Below are 18,589 nucleotides of genomic sequence, written 5' to 3' on the forward strand. Positions count from 1 at the left end.
CTGCCATAGTTTGAGGATACTGTATAGTGTCGTATGAAAAATCAAATTGAATAATCATTATTCAGTTGAATTTAGCTTGAGTATGAAACCCTACAGTATATAATATACAGGTATACGCATGAGATATATATAATATTAATGTGTTTAAATTTGTATGAAATTTAATATAATATGTGTTTAAATGTGTCCTTACTAGTGAAGTGCAACTCACATAAACACAGATGTACATGAAGACACCTTCCAGCACTGTCTTACAGTACATGACTGTCTTCACATGGATCAAACTCCCTAAAGTATGAATGAACCTGAAGGTACACACCTCATATTATTAATACGTTATCACTACGTCACAGTTACATATCTCCTCACAGCACACAGCTGGCATGCATTTTTCTCTTCTGACCTTCAGGAGTTTCCAGTATTTTCTGCAAGGTGTTTTATGCTCTGTTCAGCTTCACTGGCAAAGCGCTACTCCTTTACTAAGCCCCAGTGCTCTGGTATTTAAGACATTGCTGGAGCAACAGAATGGAGGTCAAGCTGACCTGGAGAAGCGCCGAAAGACTTCTGTAGTCTTCAAACAACGCAGACTGTTTCCTGGGTCTTTACACATGCAGAGGCGTTCTGTCATTTTCTTATTTGGTATATACAGTACATTTCTGGGCAGCTACTCAGCTAGCCTGACAGTAAACAGTGCCAGAAGAATAGCTACATTATAGAAAAGTCAAGAAGTGTATATCTTTCACAATTTTCATTTTACATGAATTGATAGTTATTTCTCTTCCATCATAGTATACCTACTGTATGTGCGTTTATTGTTAATTCCTCATTGCAAATGAAAACATTGATTTCAAAAGCAAAAATGAATATATGAAGCACAAATATTTCTTAATGAATTACTCGATTAGTAGATTTATATAACACCAGGAAGATTCTAAATTAACTATTAGAAAAGAAGGTATTGAATATTTATTGCATAAATGACACTAGATGTGATACACTATGTAACTTTAGTTATGTACATATAACAAAATGCTTAAATGTGTATTTGGGAATTTCAGTTTTATACAATCACTTTGGAAAATACTGTGTAATTTAAAATCAATCTTCTAATTTATGTCAATACTATAAGATTAAAAAAAACTTTTCTTTTTATGTTATGTATATTTTTGGAAGTCCTAAAAGAGTGACCTTGCATGTCATGCACTTATCCCACACTCTAAAAATAACACTCCAAACACAACCTACAGTCATTTCAGACATCAGGTGACCTTTTATTTCCAAAGCCAAGTTAAAGTCCCAAGCTGTCGTGTCAAATTGAACCCTAACCATTTACAGTCTCTCTGCAATTCTCCTTTCCTCACTTGGCAGAAGCTCCATTAGACAAGGACTAGTGGTGCCTTGTTGATCACAGTAGACTCTTCAGCTCACATGAGATCTCATTCTAGTAACACGTACTGTACAGAGGTATACATTGATCTTTGGTATCAAACGCATGTACACTCAAGCCTTTAAAAGGCCTGCATAAAATGTATGTTGCTTTTATTAATTGCAGTAGATGACCTTAGACCGTTGGTCAATTGGAAATATTACATAATACACAGTGTTAACACTAGTGAGGTTAACAGCACTTAACTTCTGGGGAACCCTGAGCTACAGACAGAACAAAACAAACATTGGTCATTGTAAACATACAGGACCATGGGCTGCTTGGTGGTGTCTTGGTCAAATAAAACAGCAAATGGACTCCATGTAACCGGCCTGTTAGTTAACTATGTTCTAATACAGTTTAAAGACTGTTCTTGGTCATAATTTCCAGATTCCATAAAACATCATATAGCATGAGAACTGGTCCCCTGGCAACATCTCTCTTTGAACTCTTAGGTGTTTGTCTTCACAGCGGGGACTGTAGGGGGATTTCTTGTATAACACACCAGCAACATCTCCTCTTTCACCTGGTAATCTTCAGAGTTCAACAATATGTATACTAACCAAGCCCAGCTCTGCAGTTCACTCGCTAAAGTACCATAACAGATGACAGCTATTTTTTAAAGGTTTTCCATGTTCTGGAAATCAAATTAACTTTTTTTATTCCGTCTTGTGAAAGACTGCTTTCATGTTAAAAAATGTCTTTGAGCGAGTAGGAACAAGAAAGAAAACACAGCAGTCCTGGGCCTGGACGACCACACTACAGATGACACCACATGTCTTAAAGGAAACAAAAAGACACCTGTTTCAGGAAAATAAGTTATCTGGTGCACAAAAGAAACTAGATCCACTAGCAATTTGATATGGGATTGAGGGTAAAAAATGATTAAACGTTAAAAGAGTATGAAGAATTGTGTCTTAGTTCTTGGGAAGAACTGAAAAAAACTGTTCAATCAAAATAATTTGAGAAAGAAAAGATTCCCATACTATATAACACAGTTTTCACTTACATTTTATATGCATTCCTAGAAGAATCCACAAATGGTTCATATTACACATCCTATTACATATGCCAATTGCTGTTCCAATTCCTTTTCATACCATTTCGTAACTTCTATCTGCTATAGCAATAGAGCTGTTGAAGCTCGGCTGATTGGATGTTGATTTTTTTCTTTTCTGTTACCACATGACTTGGAAGCTTGCATGGTATTTATACCAAACTGACTCTTAAATCTGAGAATTATGAAAAGCTTTACTTTGCTGTTAATGTTTGGTTTTGAGATTAAGTTGTTTTAATCAAGGTTGGTATTTGCAGTGCATAAGAGATGTAGAGATGAAGGAATAAATAACACACCGAGGGAACTACTTTTCATTCATAATGTGAATTCTCAAATACATTCTCTTTCACGCTACAACATCATAATTCTGTGCCTGCAAACATCCTTTTTTATATTTAATTGTATTTTCTGCATGCAGTAAATACACTCTTGATCAAAAAGCCAGAGCCTGCAAAACAATGCTGCCATCTAGAGTTAAAAACCTGTTAAACTGACGAAGCATTAACTTAAATGGCACTGGAAACTTAATACTGCACCATATGCTATATCTCAAGGGAGAAATAATGGTTGAACGGTAACGGGAACAAATGAAAAGCAGAAATCCTCACCAAAATAAGAGTTTTTGATGCATACATTAAATTATACTATCTATTAAATCTTGGAAACATTTAAATTGTGACATCCCAATGGAACCTAAAACGAACCTTGGTTGAAAATATAGCTACAGTTTGTATTATAGAATTGCTGAAAGATGCTTGTACTGTACATAGATTTTCTTTTCCTTCTTCGCCTGAACCTCATGACAGCTAAGTGTATACAAAGGTCAGCACTGCAGCAGTGCTCCTGCAGATGGGACAGACCCAAATCCACACGATTCCTTGGCGAAATCACGATCAACATTTCAGCATGTGTACAGGAGGTGACAGGAAACTGAAGTATTTGCAGAAAACCAACTCAAACATGCATTGTAAACTCTACCTAGGACAATGGATCTTTACTACATAGAAAAGGCTACATTTTTATGTAAAGCTCACACAGGAAACACGTCAGCATTGCTCAAAGCTCTGAAGCCCATTTGTGCAGAAACAGATTCCTGAAAACTGTTTTTTTTGTGCTGAAATTCTTTCTTAGAATTAATGACAGCTTTAAATAAAAATATAATGGCAAACACATAGTTGAACAACAATATGGTTAAAACAAAACATGGGTCATAAACTAGTTATTCTTTATGAATCTGTAATGTATTTCAATGGAGATTACTACTGTATATTATTAAAGAGTCACCAATTGTTTTATATTTAACTGGTTTACTCATCCAGGAGATCCTAGAGGAAAATTATTTTCAATATTTTCACATGAGATCTCCTATTTAAAAATGAAAGCTTAACGTTCATTTGTTCTGAGCTAGTACTTACACCATGGTCGATTTCACAATTTTGAATATTTTTATCATCAGTTGAATCCAGGTCCGCCAATCTTTGATCTTCAGTCTGAAATGGGAATATATTACTCACATGCAGGACAAGGCAAAGCAAAAGCATTAGTGATAATACAAGCAAAGGGCTTCTGTACAGAATATGAAATGACTAAATGCTCCATCACTGCAACTCAAACCTCCCTGAACAAGGAGTTTTCTTCTGTTAGTAAGTTATTAGCTGTCAACTGAGAAGCACAGCTGCTGTGGAAACAGTACTACTGTACAGTATATTCAGTCATGTCTGCTGAAATAAACCACATCAAACTAAGCTTGAAGATTTGTACCAACACAACACATTGAAAACACAGTTCGAATACAAAATACCACTTTAGGGACAGTTCTAGTGAGGATGAAATTTACACATTAGTCATCCTGAATAAGGAGTAGGAATGCAACTCTAGGAAATGGTTAGAATTTGCTCGGCTCAGACTCACAATCAAATGGTTTAAATAGTATAGACCCCACATATATAAATCTGAAACAAATGTGTAGATATTCCATGAGCAAAACTTTGTTTACAGTATTGTTTTGGCATCGGCCAATTTCTGCATATTTTGAAAATAAATATACAGAAGAGAATCCCTCTATATCACAAAATGCTGTCATCTTACTTCCACAAGACCGACAGTATGCTACAGTAAAGTTAATACGACACAGATACCTTTAAGTACTTTCTCACTTATTGTAATCAGAGTGAATGAAAATGGATTTAAGAGAAATCTGCAGGATGTTCTACATACATATGCACATAAAAATGCAAAATGGTAGGGCACTATAAGTTACTCAACCTTTTTTCTATAAGTCTTTAGATTGGACACTGTGAAAGGCCCTACCTTGGTTTTTCTCCTGTTGAATTTGATGAATCCCAGAAGGCTTTTCCTTTCAGAGGCACTGTTGCTTAAAGAGGAAGAACGAGGGGGTTCTGCAAAAAGACCAATCACTGGTGTTCACTCTCATACATAATCTGAATATTACAATGTTCCTTCATCTACATTCTTAAATTCAAGCTGAGATGTTAGTATTCAGCAGTTTCATTGAAAGCCATGCACATGAAAAAAGTGCACCTAGCCAGCGAGCTTACTATGATAAGGATGCTAAAAGAAGCAGGTGAGTGATAAAACCTCATACAAAATCTGTATTTGTTTAATACATTCAATGTAAAATTAAAGAGCAATTTTCTCAACATGGTCTAAACATTGTGTTACTTAAAGACAGAAATAGACATGAAGACTTTTTAATGCAATGATGTTCATCGTGGCAGTCACAAATGGTAAAGTAACTATGTATGTGCATCAGATATCACTGTACAAAGGGACAAAGCTTTACATTCTATTTCATTAAATACTGTAAGACTGACCAGAGACTACTGTACACATATCAATCAAAGTAAACTGCGGGACTGAATTAACCTGGTTAAACTGGCTTTAGGATTAATAATCAGCCCTATCTGTGAACTGTGGCAAAACACGGCAGATGAGATGTTAGGTGAAAAATAGTTCCAGTTTGTTTTGTATTCAGCAGATTCTCAGTGTTACCGCCTGGGAAACAGCCAAAGGCAAGTTTAAATGCAAGCTTCATGGCAAAAAATAATCATTGGAAATGAGGAATATTAAGTAGTGCTGTGAAAAAATGACTAATAATCAGCCAGCAAGCTACAGTAAAGTTTACATGTAGTGGAGGTCACCAGTGCACAGATGATGCTTAGGGTCTCCAAAATTCTAACTCTTTGATCATAAAATAGAAAATCTTTCTATTATTGGGTTATTTTTTTAGCACATGGAGCTTCAGGTTACAACTAAAAGGCTAATTTGGGAATATTATGCATTTCAACAATTTAGAAAAAGATCAAATAATGACTAAACATCAGGCTATTTTTATAAAAGAGAAAAAAATATTTAAACATCGAATCATACATTTGTCTATGATTGGTGTCAAATCTGAATTCCAGAGAATAAAAGGTAGAATCATTACATGATACAAGCCAGAGACTAAGAGCTGAGTTAAGGAAGTGAGGTTTAACAGCACAGCATGGAGTATTGTATACATTCAAAGCTTCAGTGCAACTACAGTGCCAAAACAGACTTCATGTGAAACAGTACCTGCATAGTTAAGAACTGGAGCAGAGTGCATTTTAGAGTGTAGAACTGGAAACAAACAATGAAGATAAGGACTGAGAGCTCATCAAAATATCAAATGTACAAAAGTACAAAACGATAAATCCTGATGATCAGGAAGGCTAAATTAAAGATGAAAAAATATGAAGATGAAGACTTTCTTTTTGCTATGCTGAAGCAATAATACACAGACTGTATATGACCTTTCAGGAGTGATTGGATAGTTGCTACTGTACATCCGGAACTTGCACTTACAGTAGCTTCAGATCAATAAAAAATGATTATAAAGTATATACTGTAGGTGTCTCTCAAATGACCCATTTTAATGCATCCATATTGTCAATTTCTGTTTTTCTCTGTTGTACTCCTTACTCTACACTACAGAGCACTGCTAACAGCACTTCCACCCGAGCACTGTGAGTGACCACATCCTCAGCAGGTTGCGAGGAGCCCAACCCAGCCCGCACAATGCTGGTGAGACCACATGTATCTGAGCGACAATTCAGAGATGCTAATCAAGCTGGACAGGATGTCTCTGGGTAGCGGGTGGAAACCAGAGCACCTGGAGAAAACCACTGTGAACAGCGGGAGCAGCTGCAAGCTCCACACAGAGAGAGATGCGAGCCTACAGCCTCTCCAAGCCACCTCTAACACTATAGACAGGCAATGCATGAAGGTGTGAGGATCGGCCCTCCAGGGAATTTTCACCCCAGGCTGTCCTCATGCAAGCTCCTCCTGCAAAAGCTGATCATGCCGTGTGTTTGCTCGGTATGAATGTTGTCAGCAGAGACATGAATCAACTGACGTCCAATTCCACGCGTCAAGCCAGATCGAAGAAATCAGCTACAAACCGTAAAACCAGTAATGAGCACCAATAAAAGTCCTGTGCAATGAAGCAGAGCAGCTTTAGCAGGGAGAGTGAGGGGGCTCTTTAATTTTGAGTTTGACATACAGTATACATACATGATATATTTATCATGTGTTGCAGTTATAATCATGCAAAGATCTCCTTTAATAATTAAGAATATACTGCATGTTTATTAATGACCACTGACATATCAATTATGCTTTATGTAACTGAGTCATTTTCACTGCATTAACTTTAACTTTGGAAACTGAAATTTTATGAAGCACTTTAACTTACCACGGCTTTGGTCCAACACATAGAGCTCACGAATTCCTAAGTCACTTATTGATTGGGAAAGATCCAGTTCTTTGCTGCTAGTATTGTCCTTCAGTAAAATGACATGCCTGGGATCAAATTCACATTTCTCACATATGACTGAAATTAAAGTCTCCAGTGGCACAAGAGGATTTACTCTCACCACAGCCTTCTGTGTCCTGTGGTAATTGACAACCAGCCTCACAGTTTTCTGTGGAATAAAAAAAGGAAAGAAACATGCAAGTCTTTAATACACTCTCATCAACTCATTTTACAGTAATTCAAAGAACAACACACACAGGAATAATAAAGAATAGTGATTACAAATGTTTAGACAATGCCTGTCATGTAAAAAGTCTCCTTTGATTGTGGTATCCTGGATTATGTACAGTACATCAGTGTGACTTATCCTTGCTGAGGTTGACTGTGAGAACAAATTCTGGACTAGAATTATAGGTGATAGGTTATAGGTCAAAGGTTGACATCCTGGGCACTAATTGCTTTGGAATATTTACTCAGATTAACATAATGTCTGAAATATGGTCACTTAGGTATACTCTACCAGTTACACTTGCCCTGGGTAGTATTATAAAGCTACTATCACTATTCAATGCTCCTTAGTTTCATGTTGAGAGAAACTGCACAATATACTGAAAAAGCCCAGTGGCCTAAGAGTTATAGTCTATCAGTATAGCAAACTTGCAAATGAAAAAAATACTTCTCACAATGTAAGCGAACTCTCAGAAGTGTCTTATTTTATTTATTAAAAGACAGATGGCAAAATAAAAATGAACATCCCACAGCTCAAAAACAAGTTTGGTTTTGCACTTATACTGTATAATAAGGAAAGAGATAAACTGGACATTTAGATGGCAGTGGTTTCAGTTAAATACACACTGCAGTACAGCGAAGGTTCAGGGAACCAGGGAAGGTTTTCAGACAAACCCAACCTGCCACTAGAGGCCATCACCGACACAGACTTCCAGATGTTCATAAAACAGTTCTGTCCTCCTTTCTGTGTAAGCAGTGTACCCACTTTCACTAAAGAAAGGTGTTTAATTGGCAGGTTTACTGTTGTATATAAGGGTGACTCTTGATGATTAGCAAAGAGCCTTGCTCAAGGTAATTGAAATTTGAAGTTTCGTTTTCCATAACAGTATTAGCTTTTGAGGGGTAGTAGCAATAGGGCAGTAGGCGTTATACTTTTTAATAATTAATATTGTCTCTAAGAAGCCTTTTATTTTATAAGGTTGTGTTAAAACAACCTTAAACGTCTTTAAACATATTTTCCTCAACAGTAAAAACAGCTGTGCAGGGTGTTTTCATGCCCTGAGCCAGGCTATCAATCTTAATCTCAACAGTAAAAAGAAAACGAGGAGACAACTGTATTGATAATGAACATTGAAATAATGCTGAAATAATCTGATTATCTGAAATAATCAGATCATGGAAAAAACCATGTTTTGAAAAGTGGGACATAAATTGCACCTCAACACGTAATCTACAGGTAAACAGTGGCTTGGCATGTGATTTACCCCATTCAAAATCTCCACATTGTGTTGTTGTCTGAGCATGCAATAATTACAACTTTCATATGACTTTATATGAACTGACACAATCTACTCTAAACTGTCATATCTAAAAATATCTTGTAGTGAGCAAATTAGATGTTTTTAAAAAAGTGAAAGCTTCTCATTTGGATGCCTTCAGAATTAATGGATCAGTCACTTCCCTCAGATACCTACCCAGTATCTACCCAGTTACTGTATATAAGAAATCGACCATGAAGTTCAAGGATGTTTTGAAACAAACCAGGGAGAGTGACACAGAGGCACAAGTCAGGAGAAGGTTACTTTCCCAGTGAGTATGATGCAGTCCATCATTAAGAATTATAACATGTATCGTACCACCCAGACACTGTCTACAGTGCCTTGCGAAAGTATTCGGCCCCCTTGAACTTTTCAACCTTTTGCCACATTTCAGGCTTCAAACATAAAGATATAAATTTTTTATTTTATGTGAAGAATCACCAACAAGTGGGACACAATTGTGAAGTGGAACGAAATCTATTGGATTTTTGAAACTTTTTTAACTAATAAAAAAATGAAAAGTGGGGCGTGCAAAATTATTCGGCCCCCTTGCGTTAATACTTTGTAGAGCCACCTTTTGCTGCGATTACAGCTGCAAGTCGCTTGGGGTATGTCTCTATCAGTTTTGCACATCGAGAGACTGAAATTCTTGCCCATTCTTCCTTGCAAAACAGCTCGAGCTCAGTGAGGTTGGATGGAGAGCGTTTGTGAACAGCAGTTTTCAGCTCTTTCCACAGATTCTCGATTGGATTCAGGTCTGGACTTTGACTTGGCCATTCAAACACCTGGATACGTTTATTTGTGAACCATTCCTTTGTAGATTTTGCTGTATGTTTGGGATCATTGTCTTGTTGGAAGATAAATCTCCGTCCCAGTTTCAGGTCTTTTGCAGACTCCAACAGGTTTTCATCCAGAATGGTCCTGTTTTTGGCTGCATCCATCTTCCCCTCAATTTTAACCATCTTCCCTGTCCCTGCTGAAGAAAAGCAGGCCCAAACCATGATGCTGCCACCACCATGTTTGACAGTGGGGATGGTGTGTTGAGGGTGATGAGCTGTGTTGCTTTTACGCCAAACATATCGTTTTGCATTGTGGCCAAAAAGTTCGATTTTGGTTTCATCTGACCAGAGCACCTTCTTCCACATGTTTGGGGTGTCTCCCAGGTGGCTTGTGGCAAACTTTAGACGAGACTTTTTATGGATATCTTTGAGAAATGGCTTTCTTCTTGCCACTCTTCCATAAAGGCCAGATTTGTGCAGTGTAAGACTGATTGTTGTCCTATGGACAGACTCTCCCACCTCAGCTGTAGTTCTCTGCAGTTCATCCAGAGTGATCATGGGCCTCTTGGCTGCATCTCTGATCAGTCTTCTCCTTGTCTGAGCTGAAAGTTTAGAGGGACGGCCAGGTCTTGGTAGATTTGCAGTGGTCTGATACTCCTTCCATTTCAAGATGATCGCTTGCACAGTGCTCCTTGGGATGTTTGAAGCTTGGGAAATCTTTTTGTATCCAAATCCGCCTTTAAACTTCTCCACAACAGTATTACGGACCTGCCTGGTGTGTTCCTTGGTCTTCATGATGCTCTCTGCGCTTTCAACAGAACCTTGAGACTATCACAGAGCAGGTGCATTTATACAGAGACTTGATTACACACAGGTGGATTCTATTTATCACCATCAGTCATTTAGGACAACATTGGATCATTCAGAGATCCTCGCTGAACTTCTGGAGTGAGTTTGCTGCACTGAAAGTAAAGGGGCCGAATAATTTTGCACGCCCCACTTTTCATTTTTTTATTAGTTAAAAAAGTTTCAAAAATCCAATAGATTTCGTTCCACTTCACAATTGTGTCCCACTTGTTGGTGATTCTTCACATAAAATAAAAAACTTATATCTTTATGTTTGAAGCCTGAAATGTGGCAAAAGGTTGAAAAGTTCAAGGGGGCCGAATACTTTCGCAAGGCACTGTAGATCCAGCCTCCTACCAAATCCAACGTCTGAGAAAGCAGGGAACTTGTTATCCATGCCCCTGTGAAGCTAACAGTGACTTTGAAGATGTGCAAAGGTCTTTGTCTGATGAGAATCACTGTGGACACAATATCCTGGTCCCTGCAAAAAGCTGGCCTGAATGTGCAAGTAACAGGACAGAAGTCTCTACTGATGAAGATGTCTTAAACTCAGCTGAGCTGTTCTGTAGACATGTGGCATAAGGTGTTATGGTCAGATGAGTCAAAGATTGATTTTTAGGTCTACCTACAAGGTGTTATGTTTGGCGTAATCCCAACACAAGTGTGGCAGCATCATGTTATTCAAAGACGTGAAGCACAAGGCTGATATCATTGTGAATATCCTTGAGTGGCGCAGTGAAAGTCCTGTCTTTAATCAAACAGAAAGTTTATGGCATAGCATGGTGATTGCTATCCATCCACTACCTACAACAAACTGCCAGGAAGAGTGAACTAAATTACACTATCCCACTGTGCAAAGCTGGTAGACATCCATCTAAAAATACTGACAGCAGTAATAACTGCAAATGGTGATTTCAACAAGTTCCAACAAACTTATACAGTTCTGAATAAAAAAAAATCATTATAAAAAATGAACATTTTTTGTATTTAAAAGAACAATTATAATATCAACAGGGGTAAATACTTTTGATAGTCACTGTACATACTCCTGGTTTATAAGCTTGTACTTTATTCATGCTGCTTTTCAAACTTGACTTAGATTAGTAACTTTTATGAAATCCAAAATGAATTTACATCTGACAGTAGAAATGTTATCACATGCTGTGTGATACAGTAGTCTTTCTGCATACAGAAAACCTCAGATGGAACTATTCCATGGTAATGACCCAAGGTCATGGCTTTTTAATGTCTCTTATCGCCACACCAGACACAAACGGGCCAAGAATTGTGGTTCATTTTTGTCTCAGCAAAGTGGCTACATTTTTCAATAAAATGTAAGATTGATGTACTGGATCTCTAAGATATTGAAAGTTAATAAGAGACTGTGCTATCTCTAGCTGTACATTTTCTATGTGCAATTTCAGATTGCATAGTTTTATCTTGTTTTTGTTACTGGCTTTAGGCTAGATTTCTAAGATATCTAAAAGATATCATGAGCAAAATACAGAAGATACAAAAGACCTCTTATTCCAGTTCTGTCAAGAAAATATTGAAATGTATTGGAAGGTCATTTTTTTATATGAAGAACTGAAGCTTCAGAAGCATTAGGCACTCTGATGTGACTTATTTAAAGTAGCAAGGAAAAATAAGGATTTCTAATTTCTAATCACATTTATTTCAACTATTTCTTAATAAATCTTTCTAAACTCTTTATTGTCTAATTCTAGAATAGAAATAGCAACAACACACAAATGAATAAAAACCAGACACACATTTCAATAAAAGTATCCAATAAGGTTTTGTGAAGAGGACTCTACAGTAGCAAACTGTTGTGCTAAAAGACCCCTCTTCTAGACTCATGAATCACTTTTATCTTACATCGTGCAAACTGTGACTTCACAGCCCAGTTTCAAAACCAACACCACTGAAACCTTGAAAAGGGAGATTTAAAAAAAACCAGAAATAAGGCTGGGAGCAGCAAGAGTGATAGAAATAATGCATGGTAACTAAAGGTAAGGAATCCATTAAATATTTACACGCTAGGAACAAACGATCAGGAGACACATGAGAAAAGTCACTCACACCGTAGTAACAAGGGATGAATAAGTCCTAGTGTTTGGAAATATAAGCCTACCTTTGCATGTGCTCTTTTGTGTATTTGTGGCGTTTCCTGAAATTATTCATAGATTAAGTAGTTAAAAGGGTATATTATTAAAACAATGAAAAGAGCGACAAGAATTAAAGCACTCCATACTCTACATATCAAGATTACATATTTTTGCTCATGAAATAAAACCCCCAAATTACATGAACATTTTAACTGCACAGAAGAACTTTTGTGCAATTGTCATTTCATGCTGTTAGCAGTTATGTATTGCTGAAACAAGTATAAACCAAGGAAAAAGATAAAAGTTTGCTATAATCTAGGGGAATCATCTTTGGATGTGCAAATTCTTCTCAAATATATTTTGCTACTTATTTGAATAAATGTAACTAAACAGCCTAAAAACCAATGGTAAAAAAAGCATGACTTCTTTCCAGCCACTGACAGTCCAAGAGCTTGGGCGTACGATGAAATCTAACTAAGACAACAGTGATGAACACCCATATGAAAATAACCAAAAATAAATAACAATGGTTATTTATAATAATTTATAAAAATAAACCATTTTATAATAATGTGCCATTTATATGAACATATAAAACATAATGTACTTACATTAACATACAGAGATCCCTTGCTTTTACTTTGAAAACAAAAATGACTAACGGAAAACACTCCATATATTAAAACAAGCACAGACCATGACCAGGATGTGATACAGATCCATTGGGAATACAGAGGAAGAATTAACAGATGAAACAAACCTTAATATACTTCTAGGACTTAGACAAAATGTCAAGTAGTATTTTTCAGATGGTGAAGTCATGCACTGATAGAGGAAGAGACGGAAAATGCCAGGAAACAGCATGTTGTCACTCACCTCTGGCACTTTTGGTGGGGGTCTTCTGACTTTCTCCTCTATTACCTTTTCCTTGATCAATACTTTGTCCACATCCAATGTTCCCAGCAGAGTGTTTGGCTTGAAGGGCACTGGTAGAGCGTCAGAGGACAGCAGCTCCAGGGTGTGATACACTGGGTTTAAATGGTACTGGCTGCACAGGTCCACGAGCAGATCCATGAGTGCCTTGCTGGAGAGGCCAGTAAACACCGTCATTAACAATGGATAGTTAAGGATTCAATTTCTTCTTTAGCTCCATCAGGAGAGCCTTCAGTTACACAGTGTTTTAATGGAACAAAGAAGGAGATTTAATTTTGCAAAATTACACATGTATTAATATTTTTGGGGTTATAAGGTACATAAAACAAAGAAGGGAGACTTCTGAAATTCCGAGGATGTTTTCTGTATAAAGGATAGTCATCTATGGGTTTTCTGTTTTTGTCTATATTAAAGGAAACCTTCTTATACTGCATGAACTAATGAACTGCAGTTGCAAGTACAGCCTGTGAGAGAACCATAAGAACACTTTAATTTCCTTGGGCTGAGAAGACATCTCACATTGTAAAAAAGATACTGGTCTTTTTGGCTTCCAAACACATATACAACTAACACACCATGTGCGATTGAAACAAATGCTTACACACTCACATGGGATTAGTAAAAAAAAAAGATCAAACAATAACTGGTGTATTTAAAAATAGCATGAAAAACATTGTCTATTAATAGTTGGTTTTAATAATGTCCAGAATTCCCATTGTGTTAGCAAATGCCATGGTATTTGAAATGTTGTGTTAAATTAAAGAAATAAGTTAACTCCTCAAATAATTTGGTTAGGTCATCACGTTTGACCAACAAAAAGGTATTGAGCAACATTTAGTGTTTTAGAATAATTAGTTTAAACTTCAAGACAGTTAAAACCTTTCAAGGTTTTTGGTAAACACCATCACCATTAAAGTGACACACACTGCTTAAAAATGTACATTTTTAATATAGTGTAAGCATAGCCAAATAAAAAAAAAACATTCTATAAAACTGTTAGGAAAAATAACTACACTACATGTATATAACAAACATTAGAATGAAAAGTCTGCAAAATAACAAGTTTAACCAAGTTTGAAGTGAAGTTTATTTAAAGGATTCCCTTTGATTCCTGAAGTGTTTTACACTCAGTTCTTAATGCTCTGTGTTATTAGGACATTTCTAGACGCCAGCAGGCTCTGGAGAGCTGAACAGTCTGTCTTTGCTCTTGATTGTTTTCATGTCATGGTCAAATGCAATGACTAGGCATTATCTTAGCTGTGGTGTACAATTCAAAGCAACCCTTCAAAATTGTGGTTGCTAGGTCTGTCACAGACATTTCCGCTTTCCTAAGTAAAACAGCATTTGCTTTTTAATATGGTCAGTCCCCTCCCTCCAGTAGGCAGGAGACACAAACTACCACGTCTGAGCTTCAGCAGTGAAACAGACAACCACACATCGAAGCACCAAGAGTCTTTCCATCAGTCGCAGTTCCCCAGCAACATGTGGTCTCCGAGCTGCAGCCTCTACTCGGCCTAGTATCCAGTAAAAACAGTCATAACAAGGGGCAGCCAGCAGATAAAAACTTGAATAAAAAACAAACTGCAGACACAAAAATGTAATGGAATCCAATTTTATGTGAAGCAGAATGAAAGATATTTTTTTACAGTTTGATCTGAGAAGAATTGTCCTCATCTTCTCTCATTCTAAGCTTGTGTTCAACTGGGTTTGAACGTAATATCAATACCGTAGGTTACCCATGGCTGTCTTTGAAATATACTTTGAAACTATACAGGTTTAGCCCAGATCAGAAGTTCACAATCTCCGGAAAGCAGACGCTGAAGGAATTAGAGAGTTGAAGAGAAGTAAAATGGAAAATATAATAGATATACAGTACAATCGTTGGAGAACAGATGGCAACAGTTTAAACAAATTCAACTTGAAACACAAGAGTGATTTATAGGCATTACAAACGGTTGGACGGTTATGGTGACAGAATCTATGAAGGTAGCTCTGCTCCCTGACTGCCAGTTCTGATCATTAAATTGAAAATAGTTCCAAGTATTGTACCAATCTGAACTGTATTTTGGACTGACGACTGATTTGCTCTCAGAGATGCAGGCCACTTAGAGAATCATGATTTGGATGCCTGTGTTATATTGATATTTAAATACACTTTAAAATAGAGGGGACTAAGGGTTTAATCAGGATGGGCAACCCTGATTGGAAATGAGTAATACACTTGCTCATGCATGAACAAAGACTCATTACAGTTGCGAATACTCTTGCACCGCTCCTACACTTCAAACATTCTACTACAGTGAAGTTTAATAAATGATGGAAAATGAAAAAAACAGATATTGCAGCGCTACGTTTTTGTATTTACTTGCAACAATTGTACTGTATTTCATGTATTTGGATCATCCTACAATGTCCGATCATCCTACAACTCACGAAAAGAGTAGCGGTGTTACCCCAGTATCCTGGCCAAATTTCACACTGTCCTTTAACAATCATGGCTTACTAATAACCCCCATCTATGAATAGACTTCATCATTTTGTTCTCCTGCCCACTAATTGCTGGTGCACTCTGGCTGCCGTCACATCAACCAAGTGGGGCTGCAGTGGAGGAGTACTTGTAAAGCAATTTGAGTGGACAGTCCAGAAAAGTGCTTTATAAGTGTAAGGAATAATAAAAATAATAATAATAATTATTATTATTATTATATGTTGGTTGTGCTGTGTGAATCTGTAGATTTTTGCCCACCTTCCGCTCACTGTAGTCCTGGTCTGGAAGCCCTGTGGCAGAGTGACCAGGAGGTCCACTGTATAGTGCAGCACGTTCTCCTTGGCCTCTCCAGCAGGGGGCCCTGTGGTCTCTAGGCTTGTGGGTTTGGCTGTGTTGAAGATCCTGCGTGGGGCCGGCTGAGGAGCTTGAGGGGGAGGTGGGGCTCGAGCCTTCATTTTCCTGCTCAAATTAGAAAATTATGAATCAGTCAAAGAGGTACTGTATATTTAGATTTATTAAGAGGGCTGTGTGTATTGCTGTTTTCAGGAGCGGAGGCAGGAGGGCTATTTTCTGTCTTAGAATGAATGTCAAAGAACATCTACTGAGGACTTCTTGCAACAAGTCTGAACAAAATATCCCAAACAATGAAAGAAGATAAGGAGCAATAAAATGTGTAGATAAACACACAAGAAAAGTGAAATTGTATAGCACTCTGAACAGATTAAGATAAGAGGCATAAAATTGTACAGTCCATCAGTCATCTCTCAGCATTTGTAGAAGAATAAAAAAAACCACATGAGATAAAAATACTACTAATAATATATATAAAGCTTAACATATACTGTAACATACACAGTCTCTTGCCTTAAATGAGACACTTCATTTATTAAATCCAAATGGCATTTTAAACCAAAAAAATCCAACAAAATCTGCTTCAGTCTACTAAAGACCCCAAACCGGGTTAAAAAGTTAGTAGGAGAATCACCCAAGGCACAAGGCCAGATCTACCCTAAGTGGCTTAAGAATAAGACAGTGAATGCCCTTGAGTAGCCCAGTCAAGGTTCTGACTTGAATTCTGTTGAGAACTCCTGTCCAAAGGTCAAGAGACCTTGAGCCAATTGGAATGGGTAAACATTGCACCACCATAGTATGCAAAGATGGTAGAAACATTCCCAATAAAGTGCCAAAAAAATTACAGGTGTAATTTCTGCAAATGGTGCTTCCACCAAATATTTTTGTGGTTCACAGATTTAAATACTTATGCAATCAACATATTTTTTTCATTTCAGTTTTTGCTGACATGTACTGTAACTCATCTTAGCTTTTGAATTCTTCAGTTTGAGCATTCACATTTTGAATATTTTGAAAGTTTCAACAATGTATCGTTTTGCAATTTCACAAAATGGGACCATAGGAGCTGCCTTAGTTTTGCAGGTTTTGCAGGGTGAGTTCCTATTTACAGTTACAAATGCTGGTGTAATATGAGCGAAAGAGCACTATTTTACCTGAGACTTTGATTACAGTGTACAATCAAAAAGTCAGTATAGTTTTAGTACAAAACTTCCAAACCAAAAATATAGCGAAAATATAAATAAAAGATACACTGAACAGCTACAAACAGCATTGTCCAGAGAAATTAAAATTCAATAAAAATTCTTGAACTGGAACAGTTAATGAAGCATGTATGGATGATTCAACATGTACAGGTATCCAATTTCTTGCCCATCAAGTTAGAATGAGTGGAAATGCAAAAGTAATCTAAATACATTTGTAACATTTAGTTGTATATAAAAAATAGGAATGTATAATTTTGACAGTACAGTATTTTTCTAGTTTTTTTTCAATTCACATAATCAGATTAATATACAAAACTAGAAAAGTACTGTATAATTCTTACATAAACAATATTTGGTGAGCTACTTGTATCAATAAGACATTGGACTAAGTTGATCATGTTAGCTTTGTTTAGAAACTTTCACAAAAGGCTTTTTTTATCACATCTAGTAAAACCTGAAAGTCAATAACAAAGATGATAACATTGCTCCCTTAAAGAATACTGAATATTATGGTGTTAACCGTGTTTTTATTACCTTTTTGACAAAGGACTTTGTGAAAAGTGCTAAAACTATGCTGAATGTAATCCTGTATCCTGGAACTTCAATGTACAGGATCGCAAGAACATAGTGGAGTCCAGCAAAGAGCTTTAGGAGCACAGAGCTGCTCTGCTCTGATACAGAGGAGTTTTTCTACTGGCGACGACACATGGACTTCACGCTGTGGAAGTGCCCTGAATTGTTACGCTCGCATTACAGGTACGTCCCTAGCAAGCAAAATTTGGAAAGCATCATCTGGGACTCAGCCTGGTTCTACTGACCCTTTACTCACAAGATTACAGCTCCTGGAAATATTACCCTGACTTGCTCACTCTTCTTGTCTAAAGCCATCTGGGAAAGCTGGCGTAGAATACTAGCATGTGGTGTCCCCCTCCTGGATACCAGTACACCAGCTCATAAGACCAGGGATGTGGAGGGAACTATCTCCAAATACAGTGTAAGTGGAACAGCAGCTCTGCAGTTCAGACTGTTGAGCACTACACACTTTCAGGAAGAT

At 37.1% G+C, this 18,589-nt stretch overlaps 1 protein-coding gene across 10 annotated transcripts in view; it reads right to left on the reverse strand.

The window, feature by feature from the left end:
- Window positions 1-18,589, reverse strand: part of cobl (cordon-bleu WH2 repeat protein) — an 87,027-nt gene that overhangs the window by 49,368 nt on the left and 19,070 nt on the right. For 6 of the 10 annotated variants that reach the window (XM_088602259.1, XM_088602267.1, XM_088602258.1 and 3 more), the window contains 6 exons: window positions 16,238-16,438; window positions 13,435-13,642; window positions 7,219-7,447; window positions 6,060-6,104; window positions 4,794-4,882; window positions 3,899-3,973 (listed from right to left, as the gene is read on the reverse strand). In XM_088602259.1, the coding sequence (XP_088458385.1) occupies window positions 3,899-3,973; window positions 4,794-4,882; window positions 6,060-6,104; window positions 7,219-7,447; window positions 13,435-13,642; window positions 16,238-16,438 (847 nt within the window). The remainder of the gene's footprint in view (window positions 1-3,898; window positions 3,974-4,793; window positions 4,883-6,059; window positions 6,105-7,218; window positions 7,448-13,434; window positions 13,643-16,237; window positions 16,439-18,589) is intronic. The other 4 variants (XM_088602264.1, XM_088602266.1, XM_088602261.1 and 1 more) reach the window with 4 other exon arrangements.

Source organism: Lepisosteus platostomus, chromosome 12 (genome assembly GCF_059453375.1).
Source record: "Lepisosteus platostomus isolate fLepPlt1 chromosome 12, fLepPlt1.hap1, whole genome shotgun sequence".
Taxonomy (NCBI): Eukaryota; Metazoa; Chordata; class Actinopteri; order Semionotiformes; family Lepisosteidae; genus Lepisosteus; species Lepisosteus platostomus.